Source organism: Somniosus microcephalus, chromosome 13 (genome assembly GCF_052327205.1).
Source record: "Somniosus microcephalus isolate GS21.2 chromosome 13, FLI_Smic_1.0, whole genome shotgun sequence".
NCBI classification, from domain to species: Eukaryota; Metazoa; Chordata; class Chondrichthyes; order Squaliformes; family Somniosidae; genus Somniosus; species Somniosus microcephalus.
Window position 1 is genome coordinate 843,374 of NC_140999.1, and position 25,349 is coordinate 868,722.

At 51.1% G+C, this 25,349-nt stretch overlaps 1 protein-coding gene across 1 annotated transcript in view; it reads left to right on the forward strand.

The window, feature by feature from the left end:
- The window catches only part of LOC147107940 (CREB-regulated transcription coactivator 1-like), a 113,248-nt gene that overhangs the window by 19,558 nt on the left and 68,341 nt on the right, over positions 1 to 25,349 (forward strand). The window contains 4 exon segments of the mRNA XM_086004310.1: positions 3,754 to 3,870; positions 8,864 to 9,001; positions 10,712 to 10,773; positions 17,493 to 17,593. Coding sequence (XP_085860436.1) covers positions 3,754 to 3,870; positions 8,864 to 9,001; positions 10,712 to 10,773; positions 17,493 to 17,593 — 418 coding nt within the window.

Below are 25,349 nucleotides of genomic sequence, written 5' to 3' on the forward strand. Positions count from 1 at the left end.
CTTCCTTTTTCCGCAACCGAGGATTCCCCTCTACCGTGGTTGACACGGCCCTCGACCGTGTCCGTTCTACCTCCCGCACTTCTGCCCTCACCCCTGCCCCTCCCTCCCGGAACCACGATAGGGTTCCCCTTGTCCTCACCTTTCACCCCACCAGCCTCCACATTCAACGGATCATCCTCCGCCATTTTGGCTACCTCCAAAGTGATCCCACCACCAAACGCATCTTCCCCTCCCCTCCCCTTTCAGCATTCCATAGGGACCGCTCTCTCCGAGACACCCTAGTCCACTCCTCTATCACCCCCAACAGCCCTTCCCCTTCGCCTGGCACCTTCCTGTGCAAGCGCAGGAGATATAACACCTGCCCCTATACCTCCCCCCTTCCCACTGTCCAGAGCCCCAAACACCCCTTCCAGGTGAAACAGCGATTTACTTGTACTTCTCGCAATCTAGTATACTGTATTCGCTGCTCACGATGTGGTCTCCTCTACATTGGGGAGACCAAACGCAGATTGGGTGACCGCTTTGCGGAACACCTCCGTTCAGTCCGTAAGGGTGACCCCGAGCTTCCAGTCGCCTGTCATTTTAATTCACCGCTCCATTCCCACTCGGACCTCACCGTCCTTGGCCTCTTGCATTGTTCCACGGAAGCTCAACGTAAACTCGAGGAACAGCACCTCATCTTCCGATTAGGCAGTCTGCAGCCTTCCGGACTCAATTTCGAGTTCAACAATTTCAGATCATAACCTCGGCCCCTATTACATTTTTACTTATATTTTTTTCCACCCCTTTGCTTTGGGTCTTTCCCCCCCCCCCCCCCCTTTTTTTTTCTCTCTCCCACCTGGCAGCTGTCTCTCATCCTGCCAATACGCTTCACACCTAATCTCAGCCGTCTTTTGTCCTATTAGCATCTCGTCTGGTTTTGAATACCTCTTAATGTCTCTTTTACTTTTTTTGTTCTATCGCAGCCCTGCCTTCGATCTATTTTATTTCCTTTCCAGTTTTGAAAAAGGGTTTCGACCCGAAACGTCGACTCTAATTTCTCTCCGTGGATGTTGCCTGGCCTGCTGAGTTTTTCCAGCATTTTCTGTTGTTATTCCAGTTCTATAATAGTTTCTTTGATCAATACTGCCACCGCGCCCCCCCCTTTTTCTTCCCTATCTTTTCTGAATACCCTGTAGCCAGGAATATTACATTCCCCATCCTCCCCTTTGAGCCAGGTCTATATTATTGCCACTATATCATAGTCCCATGTGGTGATTTATGCTTGCAGTTCACCAACCTTACTTACCATGCTTATTTTCCATTTACATCCATCTTAGACTGGTTCGCAGTAGTCTCCTGTCTGATCTGTCCTATTTCTGAACTATTCTGTACTCTAGTGCTATTTTCCTCTCTAAGTCCTCTGTGTATTGTACCTTGTTTCTCCTCTCCAATGTTTCATCCTGGTGCCCATTCCCCAGCCAAATTAGTTTAAACCCTCCCTCACAGCATTAGTTAACCTTCCCATGAGGTAATTAATCCCAGCTCTTATGAGGTGCAACCCGTCCAGTTTAAACAGGTCCCTCCTACCCCAGAAATCTGAAGCCCTCCCTCCTGCACTATTTCTGCAGCCATGCATTAACCTCTCTTATCTTACTGCTCCTATACTCACTAGCACGTGGCACTGGGAGTAATCCAGAGATTACTACCTTTGAGATCGTGCTTTTAACTTCCTCCCTAGCTCCTGAACCTCTGACGGCAGGACCACATGGACCACGACTTCTGGCTGTTCCCCATCCCGCATGGGTCCTAGCTGTGCCTGTCTTTTTGTGGAATATGTGGAACATTCTTTGTCCTGCTTGGGTCCTCTCCCTCACCTCTTTTTCCGGTACATTGATGACTGTATTGGTGCCGTTTCCTGCTGGCGCCCTGAACTAGAAAATGTCATTCACTTTGCTTCCAATTTCCATTCTTCCCTCGCCTTCACGTGGTCCATTTCCGACTCTTCCCTTCCTCGACTTCTCTGCCTCCATTTCTGGGGTTAGGCTGTCGACAAACATCCACTATAAGCCCACTGACTCCCACAGCTACCTGGACTACACTTCCTCCCACCCCGCTTCCAGTAAGGACTCTATTCCATTCTCCCAGTTTCTCCGTCTCCGCCACATCTGTTATGACGATGCCACCTTCCATATTCGTGCTTCCGTCATGTCTTCCTTTTTCCTCAGCCGAGGATTCCCCTCCACCGTGGTTGACACGGTCCTCGACCGTGTTCGTTCCATTTCCAGCACTTCTGCTTTCACCCCTTCTCCTCCCTCCCGGAACCACGATAGGGTTCCCCTTGTCCTCACCTTTTACCCCATCAGCCTCCACATTCAACGGATCATCCTCCGCCATTTCCACCACCTCCAGCATGATCCCACCACCAAACGCATCTCCCCCTCCCTCCCCCTCCCCTTTCAGCATTCCGAAGGGACCACTCCCTCCACTACTCCCTGGTCCACTCCTCAATCACCATCTCCCTTTCCCACGGCACCTTTCTGTGCAAGCGCAGGAGATGCAACACCTGCCCTTTTACCTCCTCCCTTCCTACTGTCCAGGGCCCCAAACACACCTTCCAGGTGAAACAGCGATTTACTTGTACTACTTGCAATCTAGTATACTGTATTCGCTGCTCACGATGCGGTCTCCTCTACATTGGGGAGACCAAACGCAGATTGGGTGACCGCTCTATGGAACACCTCCGTTCAGTCCGTAAGCGTGATCCTGAGCTTCTGGTCACGGGTCACTTTAATTCTCTGCTCCACTCCTTCTCTGTCCTCGGCCTTTTGCATTGTTCCATGGAAGCTCAGCGTAAGCTCGAGGAACAGCACCTCATCTTTCGATTAGATACTTTGCAGCCTTCTGGACTCAACATCGAGTTCAACAATTTCAGACCATAACCTCGGCCCCTATTTTTTCAGATGGCAGCTGTTGATGATTCTGCCATTCCCATTTACACCTTTTCTAGACCTATCTTTTGTTTCTTTACTTGTCCCATTACCATCTCCTTTCACCTTGCACCATCATCCCTTTTGTCATTTAATCTCTCCTGCCTTCCATCCAGTCACAGACCTTCCCTTTTGTTCTTTCCTCCCATTCCCTGCCTCTGCACTTTCTTAAAATCTGTTACATCTCTAAAACTTTTTCCAGTTCTGACGAAAGGTCATCAACCTGGAACATTAACTCTCTCCACAAATGCTGCCTGAACTGCTGAGTATTTTCTGCTTTTATATACTACATTTCACTGATCTGTGTACATGGACACCTCAATCTCTTTGGACCACCACTGTTCCTAGCTTTTCACCATTTAAATAATACTCGGATCTATCCTTTTTTGGTCCAAAATGGATGACCTCACACCTACCTGCATTGAAATCCATCTGCCACAGTTTTGCGCACTCACTTTATCAATGTCTCTTTGTAATTTTATGCTCTCATCTACACTACTTACTATACCACCAATACTGCAGGGAATACAAGCCTAGTCTATGCAACCTGCCTTCATAATTTAAGCCCTTTAGCCCAGTTATCTTCCCAGGATCCTGTTTTTATGCTGTGCAGTATTCCATGAGTTTTATTCAGTTTTAGTGCGAGCAGCAGCTGTCTGGGCAGTGCCTGCTGGTGTCATTGGTAGGTCCTGTCATATCGTTTCCAGAGAGGTTGCGGAAGGTTCCGTGGCCAGTGTCTCGGCTCCTGTTTGTTTGTAATGAGCCTGTTTTTCTTTGTTCTCAGTTACAGTTGCAGAAATCTCAGTATTTACAGCTGGGACAGGGCCGGGGTCAGTACTATGGAGGCTCCCTTCCCAACGTCAATCAGATTGGGAGCACCGCGATGGACCTCCCTTTCCAGGTAAGTTTATTTTTAGGTTTAACAAGAAAAAACACAAATACCGGAAATAAAACTGGGAAATACACAGCAGCTCCCTCGACATCGGAAAGAGAAAGGACAGAGGGCAGGGATAATGCGTCGCCGAGGCTGGTCCCAATCAGAAGCTCGTTCTGAGCTTACATGTGATTTGAATTCACAGAATGCATCCGCACGGAGCAAATGGTGAGGTAGAGATCAAATCAGAATTTAAAAACTTCTCAATTCAATATGGATGCAACTTCTTATAAAGAGCCCCATACAAAGTCCGCTTTTGTGTCTCACTCACTCGGTGCTAATACATGAAGGGCTAAAGACCACCGTTATCTCTTGATGGCCTCTACAGATCTGTGGCAGATACAATGTCCCTCAGCAAAATGAAAGTTGGGGGTTAGATTTCAGCTCCCAATATCCTGCATTGCCTGCAGCGTTTGTACTCCCCTCTGAGCCAGTGGGTCATGAGCATCAGCAGGTAATAGCTAGTCACTGTGCAGCCATTGCAAGGGGCTGCCCGATGTGAATCTCTGTTCACTTGTCAGTTGCGTACTATCTGGAGGTGGGAGCTTTTAGTCTGCACTAAGATTCACTCTTAGGGAGAAGAGAAGGGATTTTTATTAAGAATTAACAAAACAATTCACAGCAAGTGATTAAAGGGTAAAAAAAGGACTGAGGAACTGGCCCCATCCTGCGCTGGTCACTCGCTGTGTGTGTTGTCACTAACCCCTCTCCGGGTGAGGAACTGGCCCCATCCTGCGCTGGTCACTCGCTGTGTGTGTTGTCACTAACCCCTCTCCGGGTGAGGAACTGGCCCCATCCTGCGCTGGTCACTCGCTGTGTGTGTTGTCACTAACCCCTCTCCGGGTGAGGAACTGGCTCCATCCTGCGCTGGTCACTCGCTGTGTGTGTTGTCACTAACCCCTCTCCGGGTGAGGAACTGGCCCCATCCTGCGCTGGTCACTCGCTGTGTGTGTTGTCACTAACCCCTCTCCGGGTGAGGAACTGGCTCCATCTTGTGCTGGTCACTCGCTGTGTGTGTTGTCACTAACCCCTCTCCGGGTGAGGAACTGGCCCCATCCTGTGCTGGTCACACGATGTGTGTGTTGTCACTAACCCCTCTCCGGGTGAGGAACTGGCCCCATCCTGCGCTGGTCACTCGCTGTCTGTGTTGTCACTAACCCCTCTCCGGGTGAGGAACTGGCCCCATCCTGCGCTGGTCACTCGCTGTGTGTGTTGTCACTAACCCCTCTCCGGGTGAGGAACTGGCCCCATCCTGCGCTGGTCACTCGCTGTGTGTGTGTCACTAACCCCTCTCCGGGTGAGGAACTGGCCCCATCCTGCGCTGGTCACTCGCTGTGTGTGTTGTCACTAACCCCTCTCCGGGTGAGGAACTGGCCCCATCCTGCGCTGGTCACTCGCTGTGTGTGTGTCACTAACCCCTCTCCGGGTGAGGAACTGGCTCCATCCTGCGCTGGTCACTCGCTGTGTGTGTTGTCACTAACCCCTCTCCGGGTGAGGAACTGGCTCCATCCTGCGCTGGTCACTCGCTGTGTGTGTTGTCACTAACCCCTCTCCAGGTGAGGAACTGGCCCCATCCTGCGCTGGTCACTCGCTGTGTGTGTGTGTCACTAACCCCTCTCCGGGTGAGGAACTGGCCCCATCCTGCGCTGGTCACTCGCTGTGTGTGTTGTCACTAACCCCTCTCCGGGTGAGGAACTGGCCCCATCCTGCGCTGGTCACTCGCTGTGTGTGTTGTCACTAACCCCTCTCCGGGTGAGGAACTGGCTCCATCCTGCGCTGGTCACTCGCTGTGTGTGTTGTCACTAACCCCTCGCCGGGTGAGGAACTGGCCCCATCCTGCGCTGGTCACTCGCTGTGTGTGTTGTCACTAACCCCTCTCCGGGTGAGGAACTGGCTCCATCTTGTGCTGGTCACTCGCTGTGTGTGTTGTCACTAACCCCTCTCCGGGTGAGGAACTGGCCCCATCCTGTGCTGGTCACACGATGTGTGTGTTGTCACTAACCCCTCTCCGGGTGAGGAACTGGCCCCATCCTGCGCTGGTCACTCGCTGTCTGTGTTGTCACTAACCCCTCTCCGGGTGAGGAACTGGCCCCATCCTGCGCTGGTCACTCGCTGTGTGTGTTGTCACTAACCCCTCTCCGGGTGAGGAACTGGCCCCATCCTGCGCTGGTCACTCGCTGTGTGTGTGTCACTAACCCCTCTCCGGGTGAGGAACTGGCCCCATCCTGCGCTGGTCACTCGCTGTGTGTGTTGTCACTAACCCCTCTCCGGGTGAGGAACTGGCCCCATCCTGCGCTGGTCACTCGCTGTGTGTGTGTCACTAACCCCTCTCCGGGTGAGGAACTGGCTCCATCCTGCGCTGGTCACTCGCTGTGTGTGTTGTCACTAACCCCTCTCCGGGTGAGGAACTGGCTCCATCCTGCGCTGGTCACTCGCTGTGTGTGTTGTCACTAACCCCTCTCCAGGTGAGGAACTGGCCCCATCCTGCGCTGGTCACTCGCTGTGTGTGTGTGTCACTAACCCCTCTCCGGGTGAGGAACTGGCCCCATCCTGCGCTGGTCACTCGCTGTGTGTGTTGTCACTAACCCCTCTCCGGGTGAGGAACTGGCCCCATCCTGCGCTGGTCACTCGCTGTGTGTGTGTCACTAACCCCTCTCCGGGTGAGGAACTGGCTCCATCCTGCGCTGGTCACTCGCTGTGTGTGTTGTCACTAACCCCTCTCCGGGTGAGGAACTGGCTCCATCCTGCGCTGGTCACTCGCTGTGTGTGTTGTCACTAACCCCTCTCCGGGTGAGGAACTGGCCCCATCCTGTGCTGGTCACACGATGTGTGTGTGTCACTAACCCCTCTCCGGGTGAGGAACTGGCCCCATCCTGCGCTGGTCACTCGCTGTGTGTGTTGTCACTAACCCCTCTCCGGGTGAGGAACTGGCTCCATCCTGCGCTGGTCACTCGCTGTGTGTGTTGTCACTAACCCCTCTCTGGGTGAGGAACTGGCCCCATCCTGCGCTGGTCACTCGCTGTGTGTGTGTCACTAACCCCTCTCCGGGTGAGGAACTGGCCCCATCCTGCGCTGGTCACTCGCTGTGTGTGTGTCACTAACCCCTCTCCGGGTGAGGAACTGGCTCCATCTTGTGCTGGTCACTCGCTGTGTGTGTTGTCACTAACCCCTCTCCGGGTGAGGAACTGGCTCCATCTTGTGCTGGTCACTCGCTGTGTGTGTGTCACTAACCCCTCTCCAGGTGAGGAACTGGCCCCATCCTGCGCTGGTCACTCGCTGTGTGTGTTGTCACTAACACCTTTCCGGGGCAGCGGCAGAATATGAAGAAAGGGAGATAATTATTGTCCTCTTTTTAAAAACAAACGCTCCCCAAATTTTGTGTGTTTTCCACCAACACACCATCACCTTCCTGTGCCACCCTACTGCATTCCTGTAAACTGCACCCAGGTCAGTACAAATGCTGCTCTTGATCAAGTGCAGAGGAAGTGGAGTCGAGAGTCTCTGGATTCTCAGGCACTGATGAAATGGCTCCCGCTGACAGGGCTGGGTCTGGTCTCTGCTCAATGCCTGTCCTGGATTTGTGTTGTTGTGAAGCAGCAGAGCTGGATTACTGATCCACCAAGGAATAGTGCCGCATGTATTGAACTGATTGTTGTTGATGGATTCTGTACTCTGGTCACTGATCAGCTAAATCGGTGACTATTAAAATCACCTGACTACAAACTTCAGTTTTCAAACAGAATTTAAACTCAGAATGACCATCACACAAGTAGGGGAGAGGGCAGAGTGAAGTAGTATTGTGAGGGAGAGAGTGAATCTCCCCGTGTACAGATGCTGAGGTAAGCGAGTTGTTGCTTTGTACACAAGTAAACACTTTTGCCTCTCTTTTTCGACTTGTTTGCTTGGCTGCTCAGCGGCCAGTATCAGTGCAGGGAGTCAGCACCACCCCCAAGAGTTTGGGCTGGCCCATTATCCATGGTTGGAGTGAGAAAAGGGACACTTATTGTAGATTTAATCGGATCTCTTCAGTCACACTGTGGGGGATGCAACAACCCTGCCTCTTTGCCGGAGAGTGACTAGCGATGAGTCCACACACTGGAGTAAAGGCACAGTGTGGGAGGCCAGGAACAAAATGAAACGGCCCCCGCTTGTATCGAATTCCTGTTTGACAGTTGACTTGTAAACAAGTAAGTTGACTACAACAAAAGCGAAATACTGCGGATGCTGGAAATGTGAATTAAAAACAGAAAATGCTGGAAGTGCTCAGCAGGTCAGGCAGCATCTGTGGAGAGAGAAACGGAGTCAACGTTTCAGGTCGATGACCTTGACCACAGTTGAGATCTGGGTTTATATTGTAGATCCTTCAATATTCCTCCTCCAAAGTTATTCTCAATCTCTTTAGTCCCCCCTTCCATGCCAGTCATTGAAGCAGGCAGGGGGCCTCAATCCAATTCCATTCAGTGTCTGAACATTGGCAGTCTGCTCGATTGGCTTGGCCACACGTGCAGAGCATCCTCCTCCGCCTGCTGTTAGCGGGTCTCAGTGGCGCTGCTTCAATCGATTCCAGTGTCCCTGGGTTAAGGAGTGGGGAAAATAGCTAGTATTCCTGTTACTGATCACAATGCAGTGCTTGCTCCATGTGTTAACCTCCCCTGATGGACTTGTTTAAATGTGCACACTACAGGACCCAGCACTGGCTCCAGGTGTGCTGCAGCAATCTACCGGGTTTATAGTAAGCCTCCTGAGCTACACAGGTGGGCCCGCCATCAGGTGAAACCTAACACCAGGGGCAAAGTCTGAGCTAAGTATTGATGTATAAAAGTCGAAACCCTGCACTGTTAGTCCTGCTAACGAGGAGAAAAATAAAAGGCAATTAAGAATTAGTACCAGACGTGCAGATTGCAGCATGTCTGAAGCAGGTGTGCACAATACTGAAGGTCTCACCCTGTTTGTGTTACAGACTCCATTCCAGTCGTCTGCCTTGGACACGAGTAGATCGACCAGGCATCATGGTTTGGTCGACCGGGTCTACAGGGACAGAAACCGGCTGGGCTCGCCACACCGCCGTGCCATTCCTGTTGACAAACACGGGCGTCAGATATCCTTCCTCTGTCAGTATGGTGTGGATGCTGAAATGTGGTCCAGAGCATGAAGTATAGAGGATCTCTCACTGAGACTGCCAGGTAAAGCCTCACAAGCAGGGTTAGAAAAGTCACGTTGCTTTGATGTGTTGGGGTCTACTCCTGGAGATCCTTTTGACAGATGGTGTCCGGCCTCTGGTCCTGGTCTGAGAATCTCAGTCTTCCAGCAGGGAGCATTTTCAAGGGAAGGATTCTCTCTGTTTCCTGACCAACATTCTGCCCTCCAAAAGAAACATTAAGTGGCCGTGCACCTCAATATCAGCATGCACTCATTTCAATGTGTTTCGCTGTATGAAGCACTTGATACGTGATAAGAAGAAGAAGATGCGCTGTATAATTTTAAGGATTATTGGTGAAGTCTTGTATTATAAATGTACGGTATTGACTTATGCACACGAAATTGGTGTCATGACCTAATATAAATCTAATGATTATTGACTTGACAACAACCTGCATTTATGTAGCGCCTTTAACGTAGTAAAATATCCCAAGGTGCTTCACAGGACATTATCAAATAAAACTTGACACCAAGCCACATAAAAGAGGTATTAGGACAGGTGATCAAAAGCTTGGTCAAAGAAGTAGCTTTTAAGGGGCATTTTAAAGGATAGAGAGGCGAAGAGGTTTAGGGAGGGAATTCCAGAGCTTAGGGCCTCGGCAACAGAATGAGGAGAAACAATACAAGCTAAATGATTACAATTTTATAGGGGGTGTTTGTGCACAAGTCTTTGAAGGTAGCAGGACAGGTTAATAAAGCATATGGAATCCTGGGCTTTATAAATAGAGGCATAGAGTACAAAAGCTAGGAAGTTATACTAAACCTTTATAAAGCACTAGTTCGGCCCCAGCTGAAATATTGTGTCCAATTCTGGGCACCGCACTAGAGGAAGGACATGAAGGCTTTGGAGAGGATACAGAGGAGATTTACTAGAACGGTTCCAGGGATGAGGGATTACAGTGATGTGGAGAGACTGGAGAAGCTGGGGTTGTTCTCCTTAGAGCAGAGAAGGCTAAGAGGAGATTTGATAGAGGTGTTCAAAATCATAAAGGGTTAAGATAGAGAAAATAAAGAGAAACTGTTTCCAGTGGCTGAAGGGCCGATAACCAGAGGGCACAGATTTGAGGTGATTGGCAAAAGAACCAGTGGCGACATCAGGAAAACCTGTTTTACACGAGTTGTTAGGATGAACCTGCCTGATAGGGTGTTGGATACAGATTCAGTCGTAGCCCTCAAGGGAATTGAATAAATCATTGAAGGGGGAAAAAATTGCAGGGATGTGGGGAAAGAGCGGGGGAATGGGACTGACTGGACGGCTCTTCGAAGGAGCCGGTGCAGACTCGATGGGCCGAATGGCCTCCTGCACTGTATGATTCTAGAGGTAACAAAGGCATGGATGAGGGTTTCAGCAGCAGAAGAGCTGAGGTAGCGGCGGAGTCGGGCGATGTTACTGAGGTCGAAGTAGGCTGTCTTGGTGATGGAGAGGATATGGGGTCGGCAACTCAGTTCAGAGTCAAATGGTACACAAAGGTTTTAAGTTGGTTCTTACTGCAGTACATATTGCTCCACAGGATAGGAGCTCTGTGTAAAATATTTAATTTTTTGCACAGTTTAACAGTTTGTTGCAGAATCAGTTCTGTTCTCTGAAGTTTCCTTGACTCCGCAGCACGCAGACAGCTGTCCCTATGGTTCGATCTATCTGTCGCCCCCACCTGACACCAGCTGGAGAAGGTGAGGGACACTTTTCCTAAACGAAAGCTTCAATCTCGGTCAGTCTATCTGTCGATAACCGCTCATTGGTTGTAACAGCGAAAGGCTGATGTGATCTGAGTTAAGAATTCAAGACATCATTATGTTTAGACCTTGGTGGCAGGGCTCTGCTCCCGGTGGGGCAAGGGTGGTGGTGGTGGTGGGGGGAGGGGGTGGTCGGGGAGGTGGCGCATGGGGAGGTGGCAGGGCTCTGCTCCCGGTGGGGCAAGGGTGGTGGTGGGGTGGTCGGGGAGGTGGCGCATGGGGAGGTGGCAGTTTGGTGCGGCGGGTGGTTGGGTGGGGTGGGGGCGGTTGGGCGAGGGCAGGAGGGTGGGTGGGGCGCATGGGGAGGGGGCAGTTGGGTGGGAGCAAGGGAGGATGGGGAAAGGGCAGGTAGGGAGGGAACTGGCATGAATCTGCTCCTGAGTTGAAGTATTCTGTAGCCGTTTGATCTTATTTCTGGAGTGTGGGAGCAGTGTGCAAAAGCAGGCGAGGTTCATAAGACAAATGTATGTAAATGATCTGTTGACTTTCCGTGCACATAAATAATGTGGAATGTGTAATTATAATTTCTAACCTTTCTCGCCCACCTTTTTAATATGTTATTCACTTTGGTATGAAGAATAGAAAAACAGAATATTTTTTAAATAGTGAGAAACTATTAAATGTTGGTGTTCAGAGAAATTTAGGTGTGCTCGTACAGGAAACACTGAGTTAATATGCAGGAACAGCAAGCAATTAGGAAGGCAAATGACCTGTTGGCCTTTATTGCAAGGGGGTTGGAGTAAAAGAGTGAGGAAGTCTTGCTACAATTGTACAGGGCTTTGCTGAGACCACACCTGGAGTACTGGGCACAGTTTTGGTCTCCTAATCTAAGGAAGGATATTGCCTTGGAGGCGGTGCAACGAAGGTTCACTAGATTGATTCCTGGGATGTGAGGGCTGTCCTATGATGAGAGATTGTGTAGAATGGGACTATACTCTCTGGAGTTTAGAAGAATGAGAGGTGATCTCATTGAAACATACAAGATTCTGAGGGGGATTGACAGGGTAGGTGCCAAGAGGTTGCTTCCCCTGGCTGGAGAGTCTAGAACAAGGGGGCACAGTCTCAGGGTAAGGGGTCGGCCCTTTAAGACTGAGATGAGGAATTTCTTCACTGAGGGTTGTGAACCTTTGTAATTCTCTGCCCCAAAGGGCTGTGGATGCTGAGTCATTGAGTATATTCAAGGCTGAGAGCGATAGATTTATGGACACAAGGGGAATCAAGGGATAGGGGGATCGGGCGGGAAAGTGGAATTCAGGTAGAAGTTCAGCCATGATCTTATTGAATGGCGGAGCAGGCTCGAGGGGCCGTATGGCCGACTCCTGCTCTTAATTCTTAAGTCTAGTCAGCACTGGGCATTACACTGATCTGCATCCCACTTTCCAAAACAAGTACAAGGACTCCGTTCGCTGTGTGTCCGAAAATGATTGTTAGATGAAGTGGTAGCAGGACATTGTCCTGTAATACGCACACAGGGACTGTCACTGTCCTGTAATACACAGGGACTGTCACTGTCCTGTAATACACAGGGATTGTCACTGTCCTGTAATACACGGGGACTGTCACTGTCCTGTGATACACGGGGACTGTCACTGCCCTGTAATACACAGGGGCTGTCACTGCCCTGTAATACACGGGGACTGTCACTGCCCTGTAATACACGGGGACTGTCACCGCCCTGTAATACACAGGGCCTGTCACTGCCCTGTAATACACAGGGACTGTCACTGCCCTGTAACACACAGGGACTGTCACTGCCCTGTAATACACAGGGACTGTCACTGCCCTGTAATACACAGGGACTGTCACTGCCCTGTAATACACAGGGACTGTCACTGCCCTGTAATACACAGGGACTGTCACTGCCCTGTAATACACAGGGACTGTCACTGCCCTGTAATACACAGGGACTGTCACTGCCCTGTAATACACAGGGACTGTCACTGCCCTGTAATACACAGGGACTGTCACTGCCCTGTAATACACAGGGACTGTCACTGCCCTGTAATACACAGGGACTGTCACTGCCCTGTAATACACAGGGACTGTCACTGCCCTGTAATACACAGGGACTGTCACTGCCCTGTAATACACAGGGACTGTCACTGCCCTGTAATACACAGGGACTGTCACCGCCCTGTAATACACAGGGACTGTCGCCGCCCTGTAATACACAGGGACTGTCGCCGCCCTGTAATACACAGGGACTGTCGCCGCCCTGTAATACACAGGGACTGTCGCCGTCCTGTAATACACAGGGACTGTCGCCGTCCTGTAATACACAGGGACTGTCGCTGCCCTGTAATACACAGGGACTGTCACTGCCCTGTAACACACACGGACTGTCGCCGTCCTGTAATACACAGGGACTGTCGCCGTCCTGTAATACACAGGGACTGTCGCTGTCCTGTAATACACAGGGACTGTCACTGCCCTGTAACACACACGGACTGTTGCCGTCCTGTAATACACAGGGACTGTCGCCGTCCTGTAATACACAGGGACTGTCGCTGTCCTGTAATACACAGGGACTGTCACTGCCCTGTAACACACACGGACTGTTGCCGTCCTGTAATACACAGGGACTGTCGCCGTCCTGTAATACACAGGGACTGTCGCCGTCCTGTAATACACAGGGACTGTCGCTCTGCTGTAATACACAGGGACTGTCGCTGTCCCGTAGTACACGGGGACTGTCGCTGTCCCGTAATACATGGGGACTGTCGCTGCCCTGTAATGCACAGGGACTGTCCTGTAATACACAGGGACTGTCACTGTCCTGTTATACACAGGGACTGTCACTGTCCTGTAATACACACACATGGACTGTCACTGCCCTGTAATACACAGGGACTGTCACTGTCCTGTAATACACAGGGACTGTCACTGTCCTGTTATACACAGGGACTGTCACTGTCCTGTAATACACACACATGGACTGTCACTGCCCTGTAATACACAGGGACTGTCACTGTCCTGTAATACACAGGGACTGTCGCTGTCCTGTAATACACAGGGACTGTCGCTGTCCTGTAATACACAGGGACTGTCGCTGTCCTGTAATACACAGGAACTGTCGCTCTGCTGTAATACACAGGGACTGTCACTGTCCTGTAATACACAGGGACTGTCACTCTGCTGTAATACACAGGGACTGTCACTGTGTATTAATGATCTGGACGAGGGAATTGTATGTAATATCTCCAAATTTGCAGACGACACAAAGCTGGGTGGGAGGGTATGCTGTGAGGAGGATGTCATGAAACTCCAGTACGATTTGGACAGGTTAGGTGATTGGGCAGAAACATGGCAAATGCACTATAATGTGGATAAATGTGAGGTTATCCACTTTGGTGGCAAAAACAGGAAGGCAGATTATTATTTGAATGGCAATAGATTGGGAGAAGGGGAGGTGCAAAGAGACCTGGGTGTTCTTGTGCACCAGTCGCTGAAGGTAAGCATGCAGGTGCAGCAGGCGGTTAAGAAGGCAAATGGAATGTTGGCCTTCGTAGCGAGAGGGTTCGAGTACAGGAACAAGGATGTCTTGCTACAGTTGTACAGGGCCTTGGTGAGACCGCAGCTTGAGTATTGTGTGCAGTTTTGGTCGCCTTATCTGAGGAAGGACGTTCTTGCCATGGAAGGAGTGCAGCGAAGATTCACCAGGCTGATACCTGGGATGGCAGGAATGACGTATGAGGAGAGATTGTGTCGATTGGGCTTATACTCACTGGAGTTTAGAAGATTGAGAGGGGATCTCATCGAAACCTATAAAATTCTGTCAGGCCTGGACAGACTAGATGCTGGAAGGATGTTCCCGATGGTCGGGGAGTCCAGAACCAGGGGTCATAGTCTAAGGATAAGGGGTAGGACATTTAGGACTGAAATGAGGAGGAATTTCTTCACCCAGAGAGTGGTGAACCTGTGGAATTCTCTGCCACAGAGGGTGGTGGAGGCCAGTTCATTAAATATATTCAAGAAAGAGTTGGATTTATTTCTTAAGGCTAAAGGAATCAAGGGATATGGGGAGAAGGCAGGGACAGGGTACTGAATTTGGATGATCAGCCATGATCTCATTGAATGGCGGAGCAGGCTCGAAGGGCCGAATGGCCTACTCCTGCTCCTATCTTCTGTGTTTCTATGTTTCTGTCCTGTAATACACAGGGACTGTCGCTGTCCTGTAATACACAGGGACTGTCGCTGTCCTGTAATACACAGGGACTGTCGCTGTCCTGTAATACACAGGGACTGTCACTGTCCTGTAATACACAGGGACTGTCGCTGTCCTGCAATACACAGGGACTGTCGCTGTCCTGTAATACACAGGGACTGTCACTGTCCTGTAATACACAGGGACTGTCGCTGTCCTGCAATACACAGGGACTGTCGCTGTCCTGTAATACACAGGGACTGTCACTGCCCTGTAATACACAGGGACTGTCACTGTCCTGTAATACACAGGGACTGTCACTGTCCTGTAATACACGGGGACTGTCGCTGTCCTGTAATACACAGGGACTGTCGCTGTCCTGTAATACACGGGGACTGTCGCTGTCCTGTAATACACAGGGACTGTCGCTGCCCTGTAATACACGGGGACTGTCGCTGTCCTGTAATACACAGGGACTGTCGCTGTCCTGTAATACACAGGGACTGTCGCTGTCCTGTAATACACAGGGACTGTCACTGTCCTGTAATACACGGGGACTGTCGCTGTCCTGTAATACACAGGGACTGTCGCTGTCCTGTAATACACAGGGACTGTCGCTGTCCTGTAATACACAGGGACTGTCGCTGCCCTGTAATACACAGGGACTGTCACTGCCCTGTAATACACAGGGACTGTCACTGTCCTGTAATACACGGGGACTGTCGCTGTCCTGTAATACACAGGGACTGTCACTGTCCTGTAATACACAGGGACTGTCGCTGTCCTGTAATACACAGGGACTGTCGCTGTCCTGTAATACACGGGGACTGTCGCTGTCCTGTAATACACAGGGACTGTCACTGTCCTGTAATACACAGGGACTGTCGCTGTCCTGTAATACACAGGGACTGCCGCTGTCCTGTAATACACAGGGACTGTCGCTGTCCTGTAATACACAAGGACTGTCGCTGTCCTGTAATACACAGGGACTGTCGCTGTCCTGTAATACACGGGGACTGTCGCTGTCCTGTAATACACAGGGACTGTCGCTGTCCTGTAATACACAGGGACTGTCGCTGTCCTGTAATACACGGGGACTGTCGCTGTCCTGTAATACACAGGGACTGTCGCTGTCCTGTAATACACAGGGACTGTCGCTGTCCTGTAATACACAGGGACTGTCGCTGTCCTGTAATACACAGGGACTGTCGCTGTCCTATAATACACAGGGACTGTCGCTGTCCTGTAATACACAGGGACTGTCGCTGTCCTGTGATACGTACACTGGGTGTCTCGTCCTGTAATACACAAGGACTGTCGCTGCCCTGTAATACACAAGGACTGTCACTGCCCTGTAATACACAAGGACTGTCGCTGTCCTGTAATACACAAGGACTGTCACTGTCCTGTAATACACAAGGACTGTCGCTGCCCTGTAATACACAGGGACTGTCACTGCCCTGTAATACACAAGGACTGTCGCTGTCCTGTAATACACAAGGACTGTCGCTGTCCTGTAATACACAAGGACTGTCGCTGTCCTGTAATACACAGGGACTGTCGCTGTCCTGTAATACACAGGGACTGTCGCTGTCCTGTAATACACAGGGACTGTCGCTGCCCTGTAATACACAGGGACTGTCACTGTCCTGTAATACACAGGGACTGTCGCTGTCCTGTAATACAGAGGGACTGTCGCTGTCCTGTAATACACAGGGACTGTCGCTGTCCTGTAATACACAGGGACTGTCGCTGTCCTGTAATACACAGGGACTGTCACTGTCCTGTAATACACAGGGACTGTCACTGCCCTGTAATACACAGGGACTGTCGCTGTCCTGTAATACACAGGGACTGTCGCTGTCCTGTAATACACAGGGACTGTCGCTGTCCTGTAATACACAGGGACTGTCGCTGTCCTGTAATACACAGGGACTGTCGCTGTCCTGTAATACACAGGGACTGTCGCTGTCCTGTAATACACAGGGACTGTCGCTGTCCTGTAATACACAGGGACTGTCGCTGTCCTGTAATACACAAGGACTGTCGCTGTCCTGTAATACACAGGGACTGTCGCTGTCCTGTAATACAGAGGGACTGTCGCTGTCCTGTAATACACAGGGACTGTCGCTGTCCTGTAATACACAGGGACTGTCGCTGTCCTGTAATACACAGGGACTGTCGCTGTCCTGTAATACACAGGGACTGTCGCTGTCCTGTAATACACGGGGACTGTCGCTGTCCTGTAATACACGGGGACTGTCGCTGTCCTGTAATACACAGGGACTGTCGCTGTCCTGTGATACGTACACTGGGTGTCTCGTCCTGTAATACATGGATTGTACAGACATCTTTCTGAGTTTTAGGATTAAGCACTTTTAACCTTTTTTTTACTGATCTATTTTATTATCTATCTTGTTTTCTGTCAGTCTGTCACACTTGTGGCATAAAATATAATGGTGCTGATGATTATCACAAGTTTGAGTAAATGATGCATACATTTTGATTTCAGGACCAATTCAGACTCTGCTCTGCACCAGAGTACAATGAATCCCACCGCACAGGATCCATTCAATGGGAGTTCCCAAGATACACAAGAGCAGCAGAAGCGAGGTGAGGACAGTGATCAATTCGATGGGGGGGGTTCCCCCTCCTATCAGAATCATCCCGAGCTGAGACTCACTTGGACTGATCTCACAGGCCTGTCATGCCGAAAATTCATGCATTTAATCTTTCTAACAATTTGTCTCAGATACACACACTGACAGACACACAAACTATGAAGCTCTGCATTCAAAGCCACAGACCCACGAAGGCAGCAGTTCTGAGGGGGAGATGGCTGTGTCTGTATTACAACTACTATTGCTCTGCTCTTTGTGTATTCTTTAAAAGCATAGCAGCAGTCGCAGTGTTGGTACCGTCGTCATTGTTATACCAAGAAGGCAGCCCAAGGAGCACCTGCAGACTGACTCCATTCACAATTGGACTGAAGGAGCTTGCATTGTAGTGGGTGTTGTACATGAGCGGGTATTGATTAGGTGGGCGGGTTATACATGGAGCGGGTATTGATCAGGTGGGTGGGTTATACATGGAGAGGGTATTGATCAGGTGGGCGGGTTATACATGAGCGGGTATTGATCAGGTGGGCGGGTTATACATGGAGCGGGTATTGATCAGGTGGGTGGGTTATACATGAGCGGGTATTGATCAGGTGGGCGGGTTATACATGAGCGGGTATTGATCAGGTGGGCGGGTTATACATGAGCGGGTATTGATCAGGTGGGCGGGTTATACATGGAGAGGGTATTGATCAGGTGGGTGGGTTATACATGAGCGGGTATTGATCAGGTGGGTGGGTTATACATGGAGAGGGTATTGATCAGGTGGGCGGGTTATACATGAGCGGGTATTGATCAGATGGGCGGGTTATACATGGAGAGGGTATTGATCAGGTGGGCGGGTTATACATGAGCGGGTATTGATCAGGTGGGTGGGTTATACATGGAGAGGGTATTGATCAGGTGGGTGGGTTATACATGGAGAGGGTATTGATCAGGTGGGCGGGTTATACATGGAGAGGGTATTGATCAGGTGGGCGGGTTATACATGGAGAGGGTATTGATCAGATGGGTGGGTTATACATGGAGAGGGTATTGATCAGGTGGGCGGGTTATACATGAGCGGGTATTGATCAGGTGGGCGGGTTATACATGAGCGGGTATTGATCAGGTGGGTGGGTTATACATGGAGAGGGTATTGATCAGGTGGGCGGGTTATACATGAGCGGGTATTGATCAGGTGGGCGGGTTATACATGGAGCGGGTATTGATCAGGTGGGTGGGTTATACATGGAGAGGGTATTGATCAGGTGGGCGGGTTATACATGAGCGGGTATTGATCAGGTGGGCGGGTTATACATGAGCGGGTATTGATCAGGTGGGTGGGTTATACATGAGCGGGTATTGATCAGGTGGGCGGGTTATACATGGAGCGGGTATTGATCAGGTGGGTGGGTTATACATGGAGAGGGTATTGATCAGGTGGGCGGGTTATACATGGAGAGGGTATTGATCAGGTGGGTGGGTTATACATGAGCGGGTATTGATCAGGTGGGTGGGTTATACATGGAGAGGGTATTGATCAGGTGGGTGGGTTATACATGAGCAGGTATTGATCAGGTGGGCGGGTTATACATGGAGCGGGTATTGATCAGGTGGGTGGGTTATACATGAGCGGGTATTGATCAGGTGGGTGGGTTATACATGGAGAGGGTATTGATCAGGTGGGCGGGTTATACATGAGCGGGTATTGATCAGGTGGGCGGGTTATACATGGAGCGGGTATTGATCAGGTGGGCGGGTTATACCTGAGCGGGTATTGATCAGGTGGGCGGGTTATACATGGAGAGGGTATTGATCAGGTGGGCGGGTTATACATGGAGAGGGTATTGATCAGGTGGGCGGGTTATACATGGAGCGGGTATTGATCAGGTGGGCGGGTTATACCTGAGCGGGTATTGATCAGGTGGGCGGGTTATACATGGAGAGGGTATTGATCAGGTGGGCGGGTTATACATGGAGAGGGTATTGATCAGGTGGGCGGGTTATACATGGAGAGGGTATTGATCAGGTGGGCGGGTTATACATGGAGCGGGTATTGATCAGGTGGGTGGGTTATACATGGAGCGGGTATTGATCAGGTGGGTGGGTTATACATGGAGAGGGTATTGATCAGGTGGGCGGGTTATACATGGAGAGGGTATTGATCAGGTGGGCGGGTTATACATGGAGAGGGTATTGATCAGGTGGGTGGGTTATACATGGAGAGGGTATTGATCAGGTGGGTGGGTTATACATGAGCGGGTATTGATCAGGTGGGCGGGTTATACATGGAGAGGGTATTGATCAGGTGGGTGGGTTATACATGAGCGGGTATTGATCAGGTGGGCGGGTTATACATGGAGAGGGTATTGATCAGGTGGGTGGGTTATACATGAGCGGGTATTGATCAGGTGGGTGGGTTATACATGGAGAGGGTATTGATCAGGTGGGCGGGTTATACATGGAGAGGGTATTGATCAGGTGGGCGGGTTATACATGAGCGGGTATTGATCAGATGGGCGGGTTATACATGGAGAGGGTATTGATCAGGTGGGCGGGTTATACATGAGCGGGTATTGATCAGGTGGGCGGGTTATACATGAGCGGGTATTGATCAGGTGGGCGGGTTATACATGAGCGGGTATTGATCAGGTGGGCGGGTTATACATGAGCGGGTATTGATCAGGTGGGCGGGTTATACATGGAGAGGGTATTGATCAGGTGGGCGGGTTATACATGGAGCGGGTATTGATCAGGTGGGCGGGTTATACATGAGCGGGTATTGATCAGATGGGCGGGTTATACATGAGCGGGTATTGATCAGGTGGGCGGGTTATACATGGAGAGGGTATTGATCAGGTGGGCGGGTTATACATGAGCGGGTATTGATCAGGTGGGTGGGTTATACATGGAGCGGGTATTGATCAGGTGGGCGGGTTATACATGAGCGGGTATTGATCAGGTGGGCGGGTTATACATGAGCGGGTATTGATCAGGTGGGCGGGTTATACATGAGCGGGTATTGATCAGGTGGGCGGGTTATACATGGAGAGGGTATTGATCAGGTGGGTGGGTTATACATGGAGAGGGTATTGATCAGGTGGGCGGGTTATACATGGAGAGGGTATTGATCAGGTGGGCGGGTTATACATGGAGAGGGTATTGATCAGATGGGCGGGTTATACATGGAGAGGGTATTGATCAGGTGGGCGGGTTATACCTGAGCGGGTATTGATCAGGTGGGTGGGTTATACATGGAGAGGGTATTGATCAGGTGGGTGGGTTATACATGGAGAGGGTAGTGATCAGGTGGGCGGGTTATACCTGAGCGGGTATTGATTAGGTGGGCGGGTTATACCTGAGTGGGTATTGATCAGGTGGGCGGGTTATACATGGAGAGGGTATTGATCAGGTGGGCGGGTTATACATGAGCGGGTATTGATCAGGTGGGTGGGTTATACATGGAGAGGGTATTGATCAGGTGGGTGGGTTATACATGAGCGGGTATTGATCAGGTGGGCGGGTTATACCTGAGCGGGTATTGATCAGGTGGGCGGGTTATACCTGAGCGGGTATTGATCAGGTGGGCGGGTTATACATGAGCGGGTATTGATTAGGTGGGCGGGTTATACATGGAGCGGGTATTGATCAGGTGGGCGGGTTATACCTGAGCGGGTATTGATCAGGTGGGCGGGTTATACATGAGCGGGTATTGATCAGGTGGGCGGGTTATACCTGAGCGGGTATTGATCAGGTGGGCAACTTATACATGGGCAGGTATGCTTATAGATGGCCTTGATGCAGACCTGAATAATTCTGCAGGCTCGTCCCTCTGGGCCTCTGCCCCCTTTTAAAGAAGAGCCTGATGTTTAAGTTGTAGTGAAAGGGAAGAGTAAAAGTTAGAGTGGCTCGGGGTGAATGTGCTGTCTCTGGTCCATGCTGAGCTAGCTAATCCCACCCAGGGTCGCTGCGTTGGGGAGAGGCAAATTCAACCCTAGTCCCTGCTTCCGATCCCTACCCAGTCACCCTTGCTGGAAAGTGCACGTGAGGACAGGGTTGGGCTTGGCTGTGATTCGCCCTCACTGCCTGGACTGATGATATGAAGAATTTGACATGGCAATATTAGTTCCCAATGTGGTAGATCGAGATCCACCATCACATGGGGACTCTGGGCACCTCGGCTTGTGGGGAGTGTCTGGAGATCCACCATCACATGGGGACTCTGGACACCTCGGCTTGTGGGGAGTGTCTGGAGATCCACCATCACATGGGGACTCTGGGCACCTCGGCTTGTGGGGAGTGTCTGGAGATCCACCATCACATGGGGACTCTGGGCACCTCGGCTTGTGGGGAGTGTCTGGAGATCCACCATCACATGGGGACTCTGGACACCTCGGCTTGTGGGGAGTGTCTGGAGATCCACCATCACATGGGGACTCTGGGCATCTCGGCTTGTGGGGAGTGTCAGGAGATCCACCATCACATGGGGACTCTGGGCATCTCGGCTTGTGGGGAGTGTCAGGAGATCCACCATCACATGGGGACTCTGGACACCTCGGCTTGTGGGGAGTGTCTGGAGATCCACCATCACATGGGGACTCTGGACACCTCGGCTTGTGGGGAGTGTCTGGAGATCCACCATCACATGGGGACTCTGGACACCTCGGCTTGTGGGGAGTGTCTGGAGATCCACCATCACATGGGGACTCTGGGCATCTCGGCTTGTGGGGAGTGTCTGGAGATCCACCATCACATGGGGACTCTGGGCATCTCGGCTTGTGGGGAGTGTCAGGAGATCCACCATCACATGGGGACTCTGGGCATCTCGGCTTGTGGGGAGTGTCAGGAGATCCACCATCACATGGGGACTCTGGGCATCTCGGCTTGTGGGGTGTGTCAGGAGATCCACCATCACATGGGGACTCTGGACACCTCGGCTTGTGGGGAGTGTTTGGAGATCCACCATCACATGGGGACTCTGGGCATCTCGGCTTGTGGGGAGTGTCTGGAGATCCACCATCACATGGGGACTCTGGGCATCTCGGCTTGTGGGGAGTGTCAGGAGATCCACCATCACATGGGGACTCTGGACACCTCGGCTTGTGGGGAGTGTCAGGAGATCCACCATCACATGGGGACTCTGGGCACCTCGGCTTGTGGGGAGTGTCTGGAGATCCACCATCACATGGGGACTCTGGACATCTCGGCTTGTGGGGAGTGTCAGGAGATCCACCATCACATGGGGACTCTGGGCACCTCGGCTTGTGGGGAGTGTCTGGAGATCCACCATCACATGGGGACTCTGGGCATCTCGGCTTGTGGGGAGTGTCTGGAGATCCACCATCACATGGGGACTCTGGACACCTCGGCTTGTGGGGAGTGTCTGGAGATCCACCATCACATGGGGACTCTGGACACCTCGGCTTGTGGGGAGTGTCTGGAGATCCACCATCACATGGGGACTCTGGGCATCTCGGCTTGTGGGGAGTGTCTGGAGATCCACCATCACATGGGGACTCTGGACACCTCGGCTTGTGGGGAGTGTCTGGAGATCCACCATCACATGGGGACTCTGGGCACCTCGGCTTGTGGGGAGTGTCTGGAGATCCACCATCACATGGGGACTCTGGACACCTCGGCTTGTGGGGAGTGTCTGGAGATCCACCATCACATGGGGACTCTGGACACCTCGGCTTGTGGGGAGTGTCAGGAGATCCACCATCACATGGGGACTCTGGGCACCTCGGCTTGTGGGGAGTGTCAGGATTTTCAAGGCCTTCCTGTGGAGACAGCTCTAATTTGACGGTGAAAAACAAAATACAGATAGAAAGCAGCTGACACTGACAAAACGGAGATCCTTGGAGCTCTCTGAGGAGCAGAGATATTAAATGGAAGTGACATTAAACAAATACTTTGGGCTAGATTTTCGGGGATCCATCAGGCGGGGTTTCAGGTGTGTTGGGGGGGGGGGGGAAATCCCAAATTTGGGGGTCCCGACACCATCCTGCCCAAGTAAGTTTCAGGAGCGGCGGGTACCCGCCCCGCACTGGGACCTGCTGAAACCAGGCGGGAAGGGATTCGTGCCAATTAACTGCCTGTTAACAGGTAGTTAACAGGCAGTTTTTAGCCTAATCCTTATTTTGAGGGGTTTCGTGTGGGTTTCCCGACGGCTCCAAACCACGCCAGGTTGGAGCGGCGGGCCACCAGGTTGAAGGAGTTGGAGGGGTCGCGATGTCGGCGCTCAGGTGAGTGATTGGTGCATGAGTGCAAAGGTAAGTGTGTTTGGTGTGTCTAAAGTGTGTAAAGTACTTTTACTTACCTGTACTTACCTTAACAGCCTTTCTTCCTGTAGCTGTCGGGAGCCCATCAGTCAGCCGGAACTTAAAGCTGAACGGCTGCGATCTGTCAAAAGTGACAGCCTTCAGCTTTGCGTGCCGGTGACGGTCCTAACTGAGTCTGTGCAGAATGACTCATGTTAGAAATCAGAGTGCCAGTGTTTGACAGCTTCAAACAGCTGTAAAACTCTTGACAGATGAAATTGCAGTCTGTGACGTCACCTGTTGCCGGGTGGCCCTTAATTGGCGGGCTCAACAAGGTCAATCAAGGGAAAATCGAGCGGATTGGCCAGACGTCGAAGTAGGCGGGTCAAAAACCCGAAAGGGGAAGTCCCGCCTTCTTCCCGACAGGATCGCCAAAATCTACCCCTTTGTATCTGTCTTCACGGAAGAAGACACAAAAACATTCCGGAAATAGTGGGGAACCAAGGGTCTAGTGAGAATGATGAACTTAAAGAAATTAGTATTAGTAAAGAAATAGTACTGGAGAAATTAATGGGACTAAAATGGGACAGGCTCCACTTAAACCGGGCTGGGACCAGTGTCCTGGCAAATCGAATAACTAGGGCAGTAGATAGGGCTTTAAACTAATGAAAGGGGAGTGGGAGGATTCAGGAAAGAGTAAATTTTAAAACAGCAAGAGAAATGTCAAGGCTGTAGAGAAGAGTAGCGTTTGGGGTAAAAATAAGCAGAGTGGGTCAGGAAGGGACAGAGAGAGTAACAAAGGTAATAAGGCATCAATGACTAAGGTGACAAAGGGGAAAAATAGAATAAGTCAAAGCCAAAGGCACTATATCTGAATGCACGAAGCATTCGCAGCAAAATAGATGAATTAATAGCGCAGATAGAAATGAATAGGTTTGATCGAATAGTCATTATAGAGACATGGGGGGCGATCTTGCCAGCCCTGGGGAGGCGGGTATGGAGGCGGGACTGCCGGGAAAATGGCAAAATTTGGGGGCGGGTGTCCAACCCGCCTCCGTGCCATCTTGCCAGGAGGCGGGTAGCCGACCCGCGCTAGGTCCCATCTCCTTGGAGGCGGGAAGGAGATTAGTACCACTTATCTGCCTGTTAACAGGTAGTTAACAGGTAGTTAACAGGTAGTTAACAGGCAGATAAGAGGATTATCCCCATTTTACCCACACAAGTGCAGGCTTCCCGAAGGCGCCGAACCCCGCCAGGATCACTGAGGCAAGCAGTGGATCTGCGGGGGTCGGAGGGGTACAAAAGTGCGCTGCGAAGGTAAGTGATGGGTGCAAGTGTGGAGAGGTGAGTATGTGAGGTAAGTGGAAAGTGTTAGAAAAAGTTTACTTACCTTTGTTTCTTCCTTCAGGCTTCAAGAGTTGAGTATGCTGAGAGTCTCGCACCTCCGCGGCAGAGATGACAGATGGCCATTGCATTCTCCAATGCAACAGCCATCTAATTTCTGCAAAA